Genomic DNA, 19439 nt, shown 5'->3' on the forward strand with positions numbered 1-19439 from the left:
AGCTGGGCTTCACAGTGATGATTACATTTCTAAGATAAGGGTGCTTCCAACTGGGCTCCATGGTAACAGCTGGCAGGGGGAGGAAAGATAGGGAAGATAAAGCTTTCCCCTTCCCAGGTGTCCTTGAAGGGTTAACTTGCCCAGAACAGAAAAAAAAAAAGCCTGTTTTTTGTGAACTTCTGCAGATTGTGAACTTCTGAGCCCCTCCCCTTACATGCTGGGTGCAAAATTCTGAAACTACCTAAACTTGGGGTTCAGGGAATTAATTGATTACAGCAGAACCTGTGCCCTCTGAATCCCGCTGCAACCAAATAAAACTGTTTCCCTATGGCCTTGGCTCCTCCCCCTCGCAAGACCCCTTTTTATGTTTATGTCCTTTTTATGTTTCTCCTAATAGGACCATGTCTATTAAATTGCCTACAGAAGTTCCTGCAAGATCATATACACAAATTCACCAACCAGTAAGTCAATCAACTACTTCTTTAAGACTACCAGCCCCTGATACCCAAGACAGAGGCCTATGACTCATGACCAACTCCTCTGGCTTCAGAGACTCTGGGCTCATCTAAAACCTCCCTAACCCCTTTTCCAGATTTTATAACCCCTCTTTCACTTCCTAGGAATGAGAACTACTCTCCAGCAGGTCCACTCTGCTTGTTCTGTCTGCTCTATAGTATCCTCACAAGGAAGCATCAAACCTAAACTCCCACACTTCAGATGAGGAGCCACCAGCCAGGCGAAGACTGGTAGATCATCTTCTCTCATGTGCCTAGGCACGAAAGGCTTCACTACCTACTTACTTTGGCTGATACTTTTTCAGGTTGTTGGATAGAAGCCTTCCCTACATCCAGGGAAATTGCCGAAACCATTGCCTCCATCCTGATTGAGGGGATCATTCCCAGGTTTGAACTTCCTGCCTCCATCCAGTCAGACAACAGTCCAGCCTTCACTTCTCAGGTTGTTCAACTAGTCTCCATAGGCCCCAACATCACTTGGAGGCTCCACATCCCCTACCAACCCCAATCCTCTGGTAAGGTTGAGAGGCCTAATAGCATTCTCAAGGATGATCTCTCTAAACTTGCTATTGAACTCAGGCTCTTCTGGTCAAATCTCCTGCCATTGGCCCTCACCTGAATTCAGGCAGCCCCAAGGGCCCCCTCAGGCCTTAGCCCCTTTGAGCAACTCTATCGGTGCCCTTTCTTAACCACCCAAAGCTTTCCAATCACTCCTCCTCCCCTTGTGTCCTACCTGTCCTATCTCACACTTCTATGCAAACTCCTAAGGGAACATGCAGACCATTGCCTTCCTGCGCCATTCATTGCCTCAATCCCAGCAAATAAATTGGACCCTCTTCAAATGAGTGACTCAGTCTTAATTCAGGAACTGCATTCTCAATCGTTGGAACCTCGACAGAGGGACCCCATACAGTCATACTTATTACCCCAATGGTGATCAAGCTTTTAGACACTCTCCCTGGTACCATGTCTCCTACCTTTAAAAGACACCTGTTCCAAATATCCAGTCCTGGATTTCCACCACACCCACCAAACTCAAAATTTCTCGCCAATCCTCTTCTTCTTTTACTAATCATTATTCTCAAGTTTTTATCTCAAACCACAGATGCTGCTTCTACATTCAAGAAACATGGCACCAGGATGACACCACCCACTCTCAGTTTATGAGTCAAAGTGATTGTCCTTCCACTGGCTGCAATCGGGCTGTCACCCTTTCCATTACTGAATTCAAGCCACCTCCGATACTTCCTGGAGCCCCTACGACAGGATCACTGGCTGATACCAAAGATCTCCTCCGCTCAGAAATGGTGTGATGCCTTTGTCAACCTATGGCTTCAAGGAATCTTTATGGACTTTGTCCCTTCCAAGATAACTCTCTATAGCCACTGGATGTTATTTTTGGCTGCCCTGGTGTCCTCAGACCTGTCCTCTGAACATTCCTCCATTTTCCCTTCTAGGTTCCATGCCACCCACCATTAAGCAGGAAGTGGCTAGAGGACTTTATGCCATCCCTCATGTCACTTAGAAAAACAAAAAGGAAGGAATGTTAGGTGCAGGACAGGCTGAATAAGCTGTCTGCAGGGCATGACAAACATGTCTGCAGGATGACCTGGCCACTCAAACCCTCTGTCTGGTTCTTTATCACCTGTTGGCTTCAAGCCCAAAGGCCCAAGCCCCCGCTCAAGGCTGAGTGCTTTGCCCCCCTGCTCAAGGCTGAACAGTCAACTCCCTGCTCAAGGCTGAGCACTTAACCCCCTTGTGTGCCAACAAGGCAGCTTGCAAACCCGGAGACCCCATTAGATTTGGGCTATAAAAACTCCCTCCTGCCAGGCCCCTTTCTCTCTTGCTCTCTCTCTTGCTCTGTCTCTCTTGCTCTCTCTCTTGCTCTGTCTCTCTTGCTCTGTCTTTCTCTCTCTCTCTCTCTCTCTCTCTCTCTCTCTCTCTCTCTCTCTCCCCTTCTCTTTCTCTCTTTTCTCCTTTGTTGCACTGCTGCAATAAAGATCTCTTGGTTGCTCCTAGTGTTGTGGTCACTTTCCTTTCATGTCTGTGTATTTCATATCCTCCCAGGGTTATATCCCCTGCAATCCTCCTGTCTCAGAACCAGGTTCCTGGGATTACAGCTGTGTGCCACCACACCCAGCTAACATCTTATAGATACACTATAATCATACACTATCTCAGCAGGAAGAAATCTAGAAGACAAAGTGGCAGCAAATTAGGCAGCTTTTCATTACCTTAACAAACTACCTAAGACAAGCTACTATACATGTATATATATATATATGAGGCTTATTTTGGCTCATTGTTTTGGAAGTGCAAGGTCCAAACAGCATGGCACAGGCTCTGGTAAGGCTTCCCTCCTTGGGTACCACTTCATGGGTGGGAGCCAGCAAATATGTCTGCACCTCTGATCTCTCCTCCTTACAAAGAAAACAGATTTAATTATGGGGCTCCACCCTAATGATTTAATCTAATTTAACCAACTTTCCAAAGGCCTCACCTTCTTCCTTTTTTTTTTTTTTAAGAGAGAGAGAGAGAGAGAGGGAGGGAGAGAATTTTTTAATATTTATTTTTTTTTTAGTTTTTCGGCGGACACAACATCTTTGTTTGTATGTGGTGTTGAGGATCAAACCCAGGCCGCACGCAAGCCAGGCGAGCGCGCTACCGCTTGAGCCACATCCCCAGCCCAGGCCTCACCTTCTTGACGTCGGACTTTGGGGCTTAAAATCTTGCACGAGTTTGAGAGTGTAAGCATGTATGAGAAATCATATTTCAAACATCGCGGGCAGTAAAGCCAATGACTTGCCCGAGCTCGCGGAGCAAACTGGTAGTAGAGGCAAGGCCAGAACTATTTCCTGGCTGGTGTTTGAAAGTCTAGGCGTTTGAAAGACTAGGAGTTTGAAAGACTAAGAGCTCTGGCCCAGTGCAGCACGGCTCTTCAAACAAGCACTAGCGAATCGCTTTGACTTTACGTTCCCACTGCATTATGGGAAATGTAGTTTCCACTCTCCTTCCCGCCTCCTTCGTGCCCTGGGAGCGCTTTCCGAAAGGAGCCGAGTCAGTTCGGAAATAACCGGGCGTTCGGAGGCGGGCTTTTTCCTGTCCGGTTGCATTCTGGGAAAGGGCAGTTTCCGTTAGGTGCAGAGGGCTGAGGCGCGCCACCGGCCACATTCCCACGTGAAGCTCTACGCGATCCTCGCTTCGTGGGGTAGCTCCCTACTTGCGGCAGAGCGTCCCGGAAGCAGCGGGGAACCGGAAGTGGCCCGCGGAAGCTGAGGAACTAGTCCCAGAACCCAGTGTGAGGCGACTGGGAGCGCTGCGGCGGCGCCATGTCCCTGATCTGCTCTAGTGAGTATTGGCGGTGGCGGGGTCGTGTGTCGCCGAAGGCCGGAGAGCTGGTGAGAACAGGCCGCTGCGGCGCAGCTGTCGCTGCCGAGGCGGGAATGGGAGCCTGGAGGCCGAGCGCCGCCCGTCAGCAGGGTGGTCCTCCACTCCCTGCGGACTGCATTTGCGCAGTGCTGCGCAGTTCACGTAGCTCCTCGGGTTTGTAGTCGCAGGGACTATCTGAGGCCAACGCCTCGTTTTACAGAGTCTGGACAGAAGGAGCTGTCGCAGGGGAAACAGATTTCGGTATAGGAAACCCGAGGACTTGTCCAGAATCCAGCTACGGTTGGCTTTGTGATCTGGATCAAGGCCTTGGACCTCAGTTTCCCCAACTGCAAAATTGAAGGCATTGCACTGGGTGTTGTCTGAGGTCACGCTAGGGTAGTCGGGCTTCTGCAGTTTGCACAGATCGCCACAGCGAGCTAGAGACAGAGACAGGGCTCAGAGCCAGGTGTCTGGCTCCCAGCCTCACGCAGTATGACTAATAAAAACAGCGCACGTTTCTAAAACGCGTATTGGTTTACAACACACTTCCAAGTCTGTGGTCTCATTTTATCTTCACAAGAATTCCCAAAGGGAGAAATAACGATCCAGGTTTTTACAAAGGAGGACAGGAAGAGGGGATTTTATCTAAAGATGCATAGCTAGTAAGTGGCGGAGCTGAGTGTTGGAGTAGGTTCTTTGACCGTGAGTCCAAGCCTTTTTCACGCTGTTTGCATTTTTCTCTCTGGTGTTTTATTGTGGCATGCGGCTGTTTTCCCTTGCTAGCTTCCCATCCCTTTCTCTATTCTCAGAATATCTCCATTAATCCAAAGAGGGGAAGGGAAACGATAAACAGAAAAGGGAATTTCATGTGTTGAAAAATTTACAGTTTGCAAAGTATTTTCACATGCATTGTTTTATTTCAGTCTTGAGGAATCTCATTTTTATATTTCCCAGCACCATCTTTTGTAAATAAGGGAACATTACCCTGGAGGGTTCATAGATTGACTCTATGAGATAATTTGACAGTAGGCAGATTGACAGGATTAAAAAAACATTTTTAATTACATACTTATTTACATATGCACAGGAGTCCCACAAAATATGAGACTCCAAGAAGTGAAGCTTATATAGCACCCTGAGCTACAAGAAAAGAAGAGGAGCTTGGGACTTTGGGAAGGAGAACTATATGAATAAAGATTATCTTGCTATGTAGGCAAAAATACTCAAGTAATACAAGCTCTCTAAAGAATAGGTGATTGAGCATGGAGAAGGCTTTCGTTCACCTCTACTCATGTGATCCAGTCTTCCTTGGTTAAGGGAAGTTCAGAGACCTTCCCAGCATTTGCTAGGGAAAGGAAAAGGCTGGAGACTAGAGAGCCAGAGAAGGGCAGCAAATTCTGAGCCTGCGTCTGAGGCCTTCCAATCTTCTTGAATCCAAAATACCAGCATACCAAAGCTCCGTACTTTGGGGTCTTGTTTTCTGAGCCCCAGCACTTGTGCGCTCATTCACTTATCTGCTTAGATGTTCACTCGGTGTCTGCTGGGCATCTGCATTGTGCTGGAAGCCAGAGACCAGCTGTAATCACTATCCTTAAAGGGGTCACAATCTAATCTATGGAAAGGGCTGAAAATCATGATTGGCATATAGTAAACTCCATGAAAATGCTTGCTCTTATTGTAGTTCTTATTGCATTACTTTGCGATTTCCTTGATAATCTGTCAGAGTTCTAAACTGAGGTGGGTGGCAGAGATCTGAGTGACTTCGTGTGTATCTTCATGTCATGTGCCTATCCATCTGTGTTGAAAAATGAGATGGGCAGAGCTTGTTGACTACTCCCTAGGTACCTGGCTCTTAGTAGTTGTACAATAATTATTTGTTGACTCTGTCAGGAGACTAACTGAACGGTTAGCAAATTGCTTCCCGTTGGCTGAGAGTGTGGATGCGGGGGTCTTATTGGGGCTAACAGCATGTGAGGAATCATTGCACATGATGAATCCCATAGGCCCAACATTCCTTTCACTCCAAGCTCACTGCCTGCCTCTCTCTACAGTCTCCAATGAAGTGCCAGAACACCCATGTGTGTCCCCTGTCTCTAATCATGTGTACGAGCGGCGGCTCATTGAGAAGTACATTGCAGAAAATGGTACAGATCCAATCAACAACCAGCCTCTCTCAGAGGAGCAGCTCATCGACATTAAAGGTGCCTGCTGACTCATCTTAGTGCAGGGCCATCTTAGCTTAGCTGGAGAGAGTAGGGTGGGGGAGGCAGCCTGGTGGAGGAAAAGATGGTAATTGTTCATGGCTAAAGGGAGAAGAGGTAAAGGAAGGGAAGAGTCCCCCACTTATGGTTCTTCATATCTGCTTTGCCTCTCTTGACAGTTGCTCACCCAATCCGTCCCAAGCCACCCTCAGCCACCAGCATCCCGGCCATTCTGAAAGCCTTACAAGATGAGTGGGTGAGTTTCTGGTTGAGAATGCCTTCCCAACTTTGAAAGTATGCATCACTAGACTGGGACTTGGGGATTGGAAGGGTGGCGGTATCTCTCCCAGGGCTTTAGGCACGCTAGGCAGGTGCTCTGTCATTGAGCTACCCCCAGCCTTTCTTTCTTGAGGAGCAAGACAGTAGCACAGTAATGGGCCTAGATTTTGTGAGGAGAATAAAATTAAAGTATAAGCCTTATAACATCAGGGGCTTGTTTCTTTCGACACTAAGAGCACTAAGAACAGCACCTGGTATGTAGGTGCTGTGAAATATGAATGAATGGCAAGTGAATGAGTGCAGCTTTGGGGGACTGTCTAGCTTATTATCTCACACAAGGATGGTGATCAAAGTGGCAGTAGCAGTATTAATCCCTTTTAGAGAGGTGACAACATTACATCTATGATTTGCTGGTAAATTAGAGAAGGTGGGGATGGGAAAGAGCTGGCTCCTTCTTCTATCCAGTGTTTGGTGTGGGGCAGGAGCTCGTGTTTGTCTGCATGTTTAGGGTCACCGGATGTTGCTTAGGTCTCTTGTTTTGGTCTGTGTGGGATAGGAGGAGGTTTTCTTCTTGGGGTGACTGCTGCATGCTCCTGTTCCCTCCCACCCCTCACAGTGGCATTTCCCTCTCCCAGGATGCGGTCATGCTGCACAGCTTCACTCTGCGCCAGCAGCTGCAGACAACCCGCCAGGAGTTGTCCCATGCTCTGTACCAGCATGATGCTGCCTGCCGTGTCATTGCCCGTCTCACCAAGGAAGTCACTGCTGCCCGAGAAGGTGCAGCCTCTCCCTTGCCACCCCCCACTCTAGGCTGGTCCTGCTTTGTACTATTCTGTTTCTAACTTTATCTTTTCTCCCAGCTCTGGCTACCCTGAAACCACAGGCTGGCCTCATTGTGCCCCAGACTGTGCCAAGCTCACAGCCAAGTGTTGTGGTGAGTGTCCCCTTTTCCTCACCAGCTGCCCATTTGTCGTGGCAGCCCACTTAGCCTCCTTCTCAGGTGTCTGGTGCTCTGTGCCTCTCTCACCTTCACCTTTCCTCTCTACAGGGTTCAGGTGAGCCCATGGATTTGGGCGAGCTGGTGGGAATGACCCCCGAGATTATCCAGAAGGTAAGTTGTGCTTTCTCTTGGTGGGAATGTTGATGGGCCCTCACTTTCACCATCTGCCTTGGGTGCAGTGTGAATGAAACCCCACATGTGTGGGAGTGGTGTGTGGTAGTGCAGAGCAGGGACTCTGAGCCCAGATCGCCTGGGCTTGTTTTTGTTTTTTTTGCTGGAAATTGAACCCAGGGACACTTGACCATTGAGCTACATCCTTGGTCCTTTATAATTTTTATTTTGAGATGGGGTTTCTCTAAGTTACTGAGGCTAGCCTTGAACATGTGATCTTCTTGCCTCAGCTTCCCAGGTTGCTGGACTTACAGGTGTGCACCACCACACCTGACTTCTCTGGGCTTGTATTTTGATGCTGCCACTTACAAGCTTTATAACCTTAGCTGACTTAGCCATTCTTTTTGTGTTTCATTTCCCTGGCTTCTCACCTGAGAATAATAGTACCTACTTCGGGACTTATGGTAGAAAAGATTTAATTTCTGATAAGTGTAAATTTTAGCTCTTGTTGTTATTGCAATTCTTTGTAGATATTAAACCACTTTGTGCCATGTTTCCTCCCACCCCCCCGTGAGGGAAACAGAACAAGGTTATCTTTATTTATACTTGAAGATCCTGAGATTCAGATTCAAAGACACAGCTCATAAGATGCACAGCTGGGCTCCTGATTCCAGTCCAGTGCTCTGTTGCACCCACAGGCCTTGTTTGTGGGGCTTGATAGTTAGTGTTTTTCCTAGTAGGTCAGCTTGTCAACATGCATCTTGAGTTCTCATCTTCATGGCACAGACCTGATCCGGGAGCTGTGCAGATCTAGTAACATATTATTGTTCTGCCATTTATCACTTCTGTGACTTTGGCTAATGACATCACTTCTCTGAGACCCAGTTTCCTCATCTGTAAAATAAGGTCATTGACACCCACCTCATAAGGTTGGAGTGAAAGTGAAAGAGATCAGCTAGCCTTTCCCGTAGAACTGGCAGGTGGCACTTTCTTGGTGATGCTTGTGATTGAAATTCAGCATGTCCTTGTCCTGGCAAGGTCACTTATCTCACATTGAGCCTCTTCCCCTTTGTCTTCCCTAGCTGCAAGACAAGGCCACTGTGCTAACCACGGAGCGTAAGAAGGTGAGTCTTTTTCTGGAGCCAGGAGGGAGAGCTGGCCTGACCTGAGGCCCTTGACTCCTTAGGGAAGCGGGTGCCTGAATCTTGCTCTTATAGCTGCTTTTCTTGGGCTTTTTCATTTTCTCAGAGAGGAAAAACTGTACCTGAGGAGCTGGTGAAACCAGAAGAGCTCAGCAAATACCGGCAGGTGGCTTCCCATGTGGTGAGTGGCTGAGGCCTTTCTAACTTGGAGATGGCCCCCCATTTGCTGTTTCTGGGGTGGGCCCACATGGGGACCAGTGAGTAGAAAGCTGTTCAGACCACTGGCCCTGTATCTTGCTTGGCTGCTGAGTTGCCAGGGCTGCTTCTCCTGCCCAGATCTGGGTTTCCTAGTCATGCAGTTGAAGAGGTCGGCATCTAGGCAGAAGGCCAAGCTGAACTGATAAGGAATAGGAGTCACTCTTGATCCTCTGGCTGGGGAGGATGACTGGAGATGGGGATAGCCGAGCTGTGTGGCTTTGTGGCTTGCCTCCATTTGGCTATGACTGGATTTGATGTGGCTTTTTTTGTAAAGGGATTGCACAGTGCCAGCATTCCTGGGATTCTTGCCCTGGACCTCTGCCCCTCTGACACCAACAAGATCCTCACTGGTGAGTCTGGTCCTGGCCCAGCAGGCTGGAACTGGGAGCAGCAGCAGGAGAAGATACATGATCCTGGTCCTGTTCATGGCTCTGGGGACAGAAATACCTTCTTAGATCAAGGGATCTGAATAAACCTTACTCAATTTTGGTCGTTGGGTCTTTTTCAGGTGGGGCGGATAAGAACGTTGTTGTTTTCGATAAGAGTTCAGAGCAAATCCTGGCCACCCTCAAAGGCCATACCAAGAAGGTCACCAGTGTGGTGTTTCACCCTTCCCAGGTAAGGGGTTCTCGTGGCCATTCTTGGTCCCTCTTTCTTGAGCCATTTTCAGTTTTATGGGGCCTCCTCATCCACACTATCTCCTTGGTGAAGTGGGGCTGAGGAGGGGCTCTGAATTAGAATGGGCATTGAGGGCCTGTGGAGTAGGAGATTGTTCTCTGCGTAGGACTAGCTGAAGCAGTGGTCTTCAAGCCATGGGCAGCAAGAAAATGCAGTTTTATAAAGCACGTTCACTGAAATATTTTATACCAGGAAAAGAAAAATTCTTTTATGACATGCTCATAATACAAACTATGGAAAATAAAGCTCAAGACAGTCTTGACTCGGAGGTATCAGAGGAAGACAGATCAGTGTCCATGCTGCTTCATGTTGACTGTTAAAATTGGTGTGGGTTCAAACAGTTGAGAACCTTTGGATTAGAGGATAAAGGTTGCTCATGAGAGTGGATGAGTGGCAAAGTGTTTATAAAACTAAACAATTCAAATTGAAAACACGTTTTCCTGCTTACTTGGTGTTAATATGTGTATCTTTTTTGAAAGTATGTTGTTAAAAGATGGCACTTTTTTTTTTTTTAAATGGTTGTAGATGGACAGAATGCCTTTATTTTGTTTATTTTTATGTGGTGCTGAGGATCAAACCCAGTGCCTCACGCATTCTAGGCAAGCGCTCTGCCACTGAGCTACAGCCCTAGCCCGGCACTTGTTTTTATCTTATGGCTTCTAATGTCCTAAACTAAACCAAATTAATCTGTTAAGAGAGATCCTCCCCTTCTTCTGGAGAATTAACTTGGCCCTGTAATCCAAAAGTGAGGGCTACGCAGAAACATGGCCTTGCAATCCTTTCCAGATCTAGTAGCCATTAGTCACTCAGGGCAAAAGGGCAAATCAAACAAGTTCCGTTCCTCAGTGGCTCTAGCCACACTGTGATCCAGAAAGTGGAGTGGGAATCGCTCTCTGTTGCAGTTAACCTTCTTACCACTAGGTGGTGAGGCCTCCCAAAGGGCTGATGTTTGGCCTTTTACATAGTGTTAACCGTTGGCCCCCTGGAGCATCATTGTTGGGTAGATGGGTTTAGGCATTGCAGGGCCAAGAGGAGAAGCAACTATTGGTAGCTGTGCCAGTCTTGTCCATGGGCAAGATTGTTATGAGATCTCTCTCTCTCTCTCTCTCTCTCTCTCTCTCTCTCTCTCTCTCTCTGACATTCTGCCTCTTGGCTTTCGTTTCAGGACCTGGTATTTTCTGCTTCCCCGGATGCCACCATCAGGATTTGGTCTGTCCCAAACACCTCTTGTGTGCAGGTTGTCCGGGCCCATGAAAGCGCTGTGACAGGCCTCAGCCTCCATGCCACTGGTGACTATCTCCTGAGCTCCTCTGATGACCAGGTGCGGTCTCAGCCAGTGCCCTGAAGAGGCCTGCTGGTCCCTGAGCTTGAATGTCCTGGGCGGAGAGGGCATCCTGCTAACTGCGGCCAGTTACCCAGAGCCCCAAGAATACTTCCTCAGCTGGGAGGAGCTAGCTTTGCCAGCACTTGCTGCACCAGGGTCTCTCCTCCTGAAGGACCACCAAACCCTGGGGAACCCATCTCATTGGCTTCTCTGTCTCTTTTCAGTACTGGGCCTTCTCTGACATCCAGACAGGGCGTGTGCTCACCAAGGTGACAGATGAGACCTCTGGCTGCTGTAAGTTGCCTCAGAGGCAGCAGGCTTTCTTATTTGCTGTTTAACATTTATTCTTAGGGTTTATTTAGTCACTCGCTCATTTGTTCTTTTAAAGACAACACTTCCCACTAACATCTGCCTAATGCCAGGCTTTACTATGCTGGGCACTTTAGAAATGTGGAGAACAGGTTCCTGACTTGCTGCTCTTGGTCTCCCCCCATGTGCTCTGACCATGTGTCCATCTCCCTTTCTTCATAGCTCTCACCTGTGCACAGTTCCACCCTGATGGGCTCATTTTTGGAACAGGAACCATGGACTCTCAGATCAAGATCTGGGACTTGAAGGTAGGACATGGCAGGCCTCCATCTGGGGTATGGGTTTGGGGAGCTGAATGCTTATGGCATCGGCCCTGGGAATGTCCTAGGGGTGGGAAAATAACTGGCTTTGGGCTAAGGTGTGATGCCTGTGGTATGGAAACCCTGGGCTGGACCCTCTGCACTTGCTATACCTGCTGGCTGTCTTTTCCTAAAGGACAGAGGAAGATGTTTGAGAGGTAAGAGTTCAGTGGCCTCATTTTCTTCCTCTTGTGTCCAGTGGGTGACGTATTTTAATATACCCCCAACTGTAGGAACGCACCAATGTGGCCAACTTCCCTGGCCACTCGGGCCCCATCACCAGTATCGCCTTCTCTGAGAACGGGTACTATCTGGCTACAGCAGCCGATGACTCCTCTGTCAAGTTGTGGGACTTGCGCAAGCTAAAGAACTTCAAGACGTTGCAGCTTGACAACAACTTTGAGGTGCACCCCCTCGGCAGTGTTCTTGGTTGCTTCTCATCCTCATCTATCGATTAATTATCAAACTAAGCTGCTTCTGTTTGTCCCTGGTTGCTCTATAGTTTATGTTCCCTTTACATAATCATTTTTTCTGGTTCTGGCAGGTGAAGTCTCTGATCTTTGACCAGAGCGGCACCTACCTGGCCCTCGGGGGCACAGATGTCCAGATCTACATCTGTAAACAATGGACAGAAATTCTTCACTTTACAGGTACAGGCTGGCCCTGGGGTTCTGAGACCTTTGGGTGCCCAGGCCCAGAGGGAAGTTGAAAGCCTCCCTGGGGTGGGAACCTCTGGGTTTGTCATGAATGTGCCCAGGCAGCTTTTGAATCACTCCCTGAGGCAGGAGAGCATTGTTTTCAGGGAAAGGACTTGACTGTAAGCATTAAAACTCACTCTCCTACTCCCCAGCTGCATGACTTTGGGCAAGTTACTTCCTAGAGCCATGGAAAAATTGGAATGATAATCATACACTCAACTGGGATCGTTGAGGTTTACATGAGAATATCCATAGACACAGGTTAGAACAGCGACTGGGACATGGTGAGGATTTGCTGCTGTTGTTCACTGTTGTGCATTAGTCCATGTAGGATTTGAACAGTGAGTAAGAGAGATCTGGTCTTTGCAATAATGGAATGAGCAATCAGTTAGGAAGGCAGGTTAGAGTGATTCCACAAGTCCTCATTAGTGGCAGGTACAGAGCCAGTGCACACTGGAGTTCCGACCTCCTCCTGGTCAGATGGCCCTGGCCTGAAACTTTCCTTCAGAGCTTAACTTAGTCATTTATGGGGATATTGGCATTGCTTTACAGAGTGTGCCAGCTGGTGACATGGAGATGGCATGCATGGTAACAGGGTGCCCAGTGCTCACTTAAGTGCTGATTGAATGGTAGCTGCCACTATCTTTTTGGTGAAATTCTTGTCCTCATTAGCAGATAGTGGTCAAGAATTCAAGTTACTGGCCCACACCTCACCTTCTCCTGAGCTGCTCAGTGTCTGTGCAAAGGGCTTGAGGCCTGACGACCTGGGCCCTGTGTTTTCATTCGGAGCTCTTAGGAAGAAAGCAGGCTGAAAGCATAGGGCAGGTGTTTTAGTGGAGAGTGGGTGGACGCTAAGTCTAGGGACAAGTCACTCATTACCATGAAGGTGAATTCCTGCTGGGTTTTAGGGTGGATGGCCATGAGTTACCCCAGTTAGAATCAGACACACACTGGCAAACCGAACACAGTGAGTTGCCCAGAAAGCTTAGGTGAGACGGCGGCTGGCCTTCCTTTATTCATTAATCCCAACAAAAAACAGGTCCTCAGTGCCTGCTTCATGCTAGGTACTGAGGACAGAGTAAGTGGTGAGTAGATAAGAGCTGCCTGCCCCCGTGTGTCGTTAGCTGCCAAGAGCAGACTAGTAGTACCAGCCGGGTGATAAGGACCTGATGAAGTTATGTTGGGAGAATGTCACTAGGGGCTGGTGTTGAGGCCTGAAGGAGGAAAAGCCTTTTCATAGCTGCCTTGTGTCTCTCTCCTCAGAACACAGTGGTCTGACCACAGGGGTGGCCTTTGGGCACCACGCCAAGTTCATCGCTTCGACTGGCATGGATAGGAGCCTCAAGTTCTACAGCCTGTAGGCCCCACGCCTTCTCTGAGAAGCTGGGCCTCATATCAGTAGTGGGGTAGAATTTGGGGTGGGAGGGTGGGGGGGGAGGGGGCATCTGTGGGTGGGACATTCACATCATTTCACTCTGGTCTGGGTGGTGGCCTGAGAGCCATGGCAGCATGGACCACCCTCATCCATGTGCCTCTAAGCCCCACAGGAATGGACATAGGAGGAAGAGCTGTCACCCTGTAAAGGCTCAGGGTTGCAGCCCGGGGCCTCTCCCCTTGAGGTGGTGGCTGTTCTCCCCACTGTCTCAGTTCCTGTGAGACAGGGAGAGGCTGAGCCAAGGGCACTGTGAAGGGGATGGGCTTGAGGGAGCGCACAGGTTTTTGTAAGCAGTGATCTAGTTTCATTAAAAAAAGAAAACAATAAACGTACCACCTCCTTGTGTCTGTCTGTATCAGAAGCACCCTCAGCTGGGAAGGTCGAGGGGCGGGGGGAGCACATGGCCCTGACTACCAAGAAGCCCTTCGTTCTTTCTTCTTTGCACTCTTCACTGCATAGCAGAAATAAAAAACTCTACAGCCATTTTTCAGGCCTTGGCCTTGAGTCTCCTGTCTGCACGTGCCTGGGCTTGGCTTCCGCAGTCTAGAAGGGCGGGGTACCCAGGGAAGGCTAGCCTTAGGCTGCTGGTGAGGGGCTGAGCCTTCTCAGGAAGGATTTGTTTAGTTGCAGGTGATAGAAAACCTGTCCCCATTGGCTTGAGTGGGGAGAGATTTTACTGACTGGCAGTTGGAAAGTTGTAAAGCTGCTTCTGGAAGAGACAGCAGTGAGCAGTAAGAATCAGAAGAGAAGCATGAATGGAGGGGATTAATGTAGGGTCCAGTGGCTGCTTCAGATCCAGAGGTCACAAGAGGCCACAGGGGAGGAAGCCGGAAGGAGAGTTGTAGGTGAGGGTAGGATGAGCCTGAGGCTGGAAAGACTCAGAGGAACAGGAAGGAGGCCACTGAGTGTGGTGACTGAAGGGAGTGGCCACCTGGTCTCTGGAGAGGGCCATCCTGATGGAGTGTTGGGGCTGGAAACTTGCTTAGAGTGGGGGAGAGAATGTGAGGGAGCCAGTGATGATGGACAAAGGGATTGTGCTGGAGGGGGAGCCAAGTAATGGGGTGTTCCCTGGAGGTTGTCCAAATTGTCGTTTCACTAGATCCCAAGCAAGTTCCACTTGTCCTGCATCCATGTCTGCCTGGAGGGACCAGAACGCTTAGTATATACTGAAAGCTCTGGAGAATCTTGGGAGTAAAGAAACTAATTTTTTAACCAAAATTTTTTAAGTATTTGGCCAAATAAGCCTTTCGACTGTTTGGTCTGACTGCCTTCTCCAGTCATGACCCTAACATTCAGCCTCTGAGAGCCCAGAGGTATTGGAGCAGGTTGGAGACAGGGAAGGGGCCAGGGCTTGGCCTGGGGACACCTGGAGCTAAGCTGGACCCTCAAATTAGCACAGCACTAAAGCCATTGGATGATTTCTGGTGTTAGGTATTAATGTGCATTCTTAGGGTCTGCTTTAGTTTCCAGGAAAAGTAAGGAGGCTCTGGAGGACAGAGGTTCTTGGTAATCCCTAGGTTGGGGGCACTGTGTTCACCCTAAGATTCTGAAACCTGTGGTATGTCCATGCATAGAGAGAGGAAGCCTAGAATACATCTCTAAGGGACTGTAATGCCATCCCCCATCACAGCTGTCCTAGAAGAGTGGAGGTGTGTTGCCATTCTCCATCACCCGCCCTACAGCCGTCTGTCCACTCAAACAAGCTGCTCTCTGGACACTGCATGCACATTTTGCTTTGTAGTCTTGCGGGTGGAACCTAGGGCCTTGTGCATGCTAAGCAAGTGCTCTACTACTGAGCTAGGCCCCTGCCCCACACTGATTTTTTTTTGTACTTGTGCTAATCAGTTATTTTGACACATCATACATAACTGGAGTTTAACTTCTCATTGTGGTTGTACCTGATGTAGAGTCACACAGGCTGTGTCATCATACATGCCCCTGGGTAATGTCCAATTCATTCTCCACATTTAACCCTTAAACAACTGGCTGGGCTGTTCAGCCACCCTCAGCGGTTTCTTATTCCCAGCCCACCACAGAGGGCTTTGTGCTTCTTCCTTCGCAGTACAGGGTAGAAGGCAGCAGACTGTGGAACCAGACTCCCTGGTTTAAATACAGCTCTGGCACTTAGTAGGCTGTAGATTAACCTTGGGCAGACAGACAAGTTTGGGTTTCTTCATAAGGTGGGGCCATCATATGGACTGACTGAATGTAAGTGCTCAGAACATGCGGCACATAATAAATACTATGTTTTTATATTACTGCTGCTGCTACTGTATAGTTTCTTCTCCCTGGAGTCTTCTCTCCCAAAGATGGGCTGTCCTCCAGGAAGCCTCTAGTGCCTGTTCCCACCCTGCCAGGTGAGTGACCTCTCTCTGAGGTCTGGCTCAGTCTCCAGCTAACTAAACATGTTACCATGAAGGTGTTTATGCAAGTCTCTAAACTTGATTTGATCTTAAGGATGGGACCCTGTATTTGTTGGTGTCTTTCAACTTCACGTCCCACAGCTGTTAACTGGCAGATTGAGACAGTCATCCCTGGGGGCTCAGTCTAAAGCCCAGCCTGTCTCCCTCCTTCTTTGATACATAAAAGCAGGGGGTTGGCAGACTAGTAGCAGTTTCAATGAAATGGAATGGAGAGCTGTCACCCCCTGCCACACATCTCACTTGGCTCAGCTGCCTTGGAGGTGGCTCTCTGTTGTGGGTTGGTGGGTCCTAAAAGGCTCGCCTTTTCTGAGCCCATATTGTCCAGTAAGCCGTAACAAGCTCTCTGTTTTGTATCCAAGAGCATTCAGAATTCTAGGCATTAAAGGAAGCATTAGGTGGCATAGTCAGTACTTCCTGTGTCCTAGGGGCACATAAGTAGTCTTTGTATGCTCAAACCCCATGTCTCTGCTGTTGAAAGCAAGGTGCTTGAACTTGGAGCACTAACCAAGGAGGTCACCTGGGGGCGGTGTAGTTTCATCAGTCTCTGTGATTACCTGGAACCAGGACTCAGCTCCTCTGTCCCCCAGGACAACCCTGCCAGCAGGTGGTGTCAGCTCTGTTCTGTAGATGAGAGAACACACTCAGAAGTGCCCTGGCCTAGGCAATCTTCTAAGTAGTGGAGCTGGGATTTTAAGCCATCTGGCTTCCGGGACAGTTTTTAATCCCTCCACAACCTTCTGGGAGAGCTGTGCCATGGTTAAGTGCGGGCTCTGGAATTGGAAGCCCAGGTTTGAACCCAGCTCTGCAGTGCTCAGCGATGTGTGTCTTTATGTCTCAGTTTCCATATCTGAAAAATGAGCTCAGCTGCCCACTTGGTAGGCTGTTGAGGATTAAGTGAACTAGCACTCAGAGGCACTCGACAGATATTTATGCATCTCTCTACGCTGACCCGTGATGGCCCCCGGTGATTGATGTCTGTAGTATAAAGGTTGGCTTGACTGCCTTCTCCATTCATAATCCTAATATTCAGACTCTGAGGACACAAAGTGGCTGGAACATAACCCAGACTAGGAAGCTGGTGTATACAGAACACAACCATGACACTCGAGTTCTCATAGGGGTGCCAACATAGGACAGGGGTACAACTGGTTTGAAAACCACGTAAATCTGGAGGGGAGCTGACAGCAGCACTTTGGAAAATCAGAAGTTCACTAGGTGGACACAGGACAAAGGAACAGAATGGGGGTGACTGGTGGAAGCCAAGGAGCCCATGGCCTGTGGTGCAGAGAGAGGAGGCTTGAGATAGCAGGCTCACCAAGTCCAAGGTCCTACCTGCTGACTTTCAAAATTTGGAACAAATCCTTAACCCACATGTTGAGAAACTTACTGTGAAGCATTCACAATATCTAAAACATACTTGTACAGTTTAAAGAATAGTGAAGAACCTTGTATCCTCCAGCCAGACAAAAAATTAGCATGAGGATCCTGAGGGCGTTTCCTCAATGCATCTTTCCCTCCGTCCCCTACATAGAGGAGAAAACCAGAATTCTGAAATTGGTGTTACCAATTGCTTCATTTGGGTTATTTTGTTGAGTTTTGAACTTTTTATAAATAAAATTATTCAACCTGCTTTCTTTTACTTCACTTTCTCAGTGTTTTTATTTTCGTTTTCCCCGTGGTGCTGGGGATCAGACACCTCACACCTGCTGGGCAAGTGCTCTGCCACTGAGCCACACCCCAGCCCCCAGTGTTATTCTTGATACTGTGATTACACATGTGCTCATTCACTGTTGCACAAAGGCAGTGGCCTCAGAGGACACCAGGCTGCTGGGACGTGCACACTGGTGATAGGAGCAGGTCCTGCGTGGCCCAGGGGAATTATACTTCTAATTTGCCTGGTTTTTAAATTCATCAGCACCAAGATCAAGATAGGTGAGGTTCCTTGCTGCCCCCCTATTTGCTCTTACACTGAGGACTGAGCCCTCTGGATCCCAGCTTCCCCAGGTGCCTGCATCTGGACTCCCCAGCCTTTGGCAGGCTCCAGGCCCAATTTGCAGGCTCCTCCACTCAAGGAGCCAGAAGGTTAAGGTCTCTAGGATTCTGTAGAAATTCCCAAAATAGAAACTGGTTTACTTCCCAGGGTTCTTGCTTTTATTTTTGTCCTGTCTGCATGCTTTTTTTTTTTTTTTTTCTGTTTTCTCATGTTAGTTCACAATGGTTTAAACGTGTTTTAAAATGTTTACAACCTGGCATTTTAGTGTTTGCTTCAGAACATCAATCTAGCCCTGCTGCTGGAACAGAAGTGGGGCCTGGCCATGGAGCTGTGCTGCCAGGAGTTAATTCTGGGGGGTCGTGGGGGGGGTACTAGGGATTGAACTCGGGGGCACTCGACCACTGAGCCACATCCCCAGCCCTATTTTGTATTTTTCTTAGAGACAGGGTCTCACCCAGTTGCTTTAGTGCCTCCCTGTTGCCGAGGCTGGCTTTGAACTCATGATCCTCCTGCCTCAGCCTCCTGAGCCACTAGGACTACAGCGTGTGCCACCCACACCCGGCTTCAAGGAGTTCATTTTTATTGAAGTTGAGCAACAGATTGTGAAGCATTCTCTCTTCTTTATTTAAGACAAAGCACCTTTGGTGACATCAGTTTGATCCTAATGCAGAGTGTACATATGTGGGAGTCAGAGGTAGGGGAGGAGAAATAGGGGTCTACTCTAGTCTCACTTAGCTGTGGCCCAAAAGTCAGGAAGAAGAAAAAAACAACAAAAGAAAATGAGCTTCCATGAGCAGCTCTGCTCCCTGCCACAAGTCAGCAAAAGCAGTTTGCTCTCCTTCCCGTCAGGTCTGACAGCTTGTCCCAAGGCCCAGATGCATGCTCCCTCCAGAGATGGTAACAGGGAAGTTAACAAAGTTGGGAGATTTAGATTTTATTTTTTCTTCCCAGTACCATGGATCAAACCCAGGGGTGCTCTACCACTGAGCTACCTCCCCAGCACTTGTCATTTTCTATTGAAACAGGGTCTGGCTGTTGTGCTGTTTTTCACCCAGGCTGGTCTCTAATTTGACATCCTCCCTTGCCCTAACTTCCCAGGTTGCTGGGCTTACAGGCGCGCCACCACACCCCGCCTGGATTTTGATATCTAGGAAAGTCAGCTTAGATTGCCTCCCTTCAGCAAGAGCACAGGGAACCTGGTGCCACATAGATTTCCTGTCTTTCTGTAAATCCTGGTACAGAGGTGTTGACAAAAAACTATTCATAATTTAAATATCAATTACAAAGTTACCTGCCAAAAAATTTTGTACCTCCACACACTTGAAAGTCGAAAACAACTGCACTG

General features: G+C 48.5%; 1 protein-coding gene across 1 annotated transcript; it reads left to right on the forward strand.

Moving 5' to 3' along the window:
* Positions 1-3616: 3616 nt before the first annotated feature.
* On the forward strand, positions 3617-13664 carry Prpf19 (pre-mRNA processing factor 19). The gene is made up of 16 exons (XM_005331534.4): positions 3617-3863; positions 5936-6085; positions 6265-6341; positions 7000-7141; positions 7225-7298; positions 7413-7475; positions 8558-8599; positions 8724-8798; positions 9150-9225; positions 9384-9493; positions 10719-10874; positions 11102-11171; positions 11409-11494; positions 11779-11949; positions 12090-12195; positions 13507-13664. Exons 1-16 carry the CDS (start codon positions 3845-3847, stop codon positions 13602-13604), a joined length of 1515 nt encoding a protein of 504 aa, XP_005331591.1. The 5' UTR covers positions 3617-3844; the 3' UTR covers positions 13605-13664.
* The last annotated feature ends 5775 nt before the right edge of the window (positions 13665-19439 follow it).

The sequence above is a fragment of the Ictidomys tridecemlineatus genome, chromosome 4, assembly GCF_052094955.1.
Source record: "Ictidomys tridecemlineatus isolate mIctTri1 chromosome 4, mIctTri1.hap1, whole genome shotgun sequence".
NCBI lineage: Eukaryota > Metazoa > Chordata > Mammalia > Rodentia > Sciuridae > Ictidomys > Ictidomys tridecemlineatus.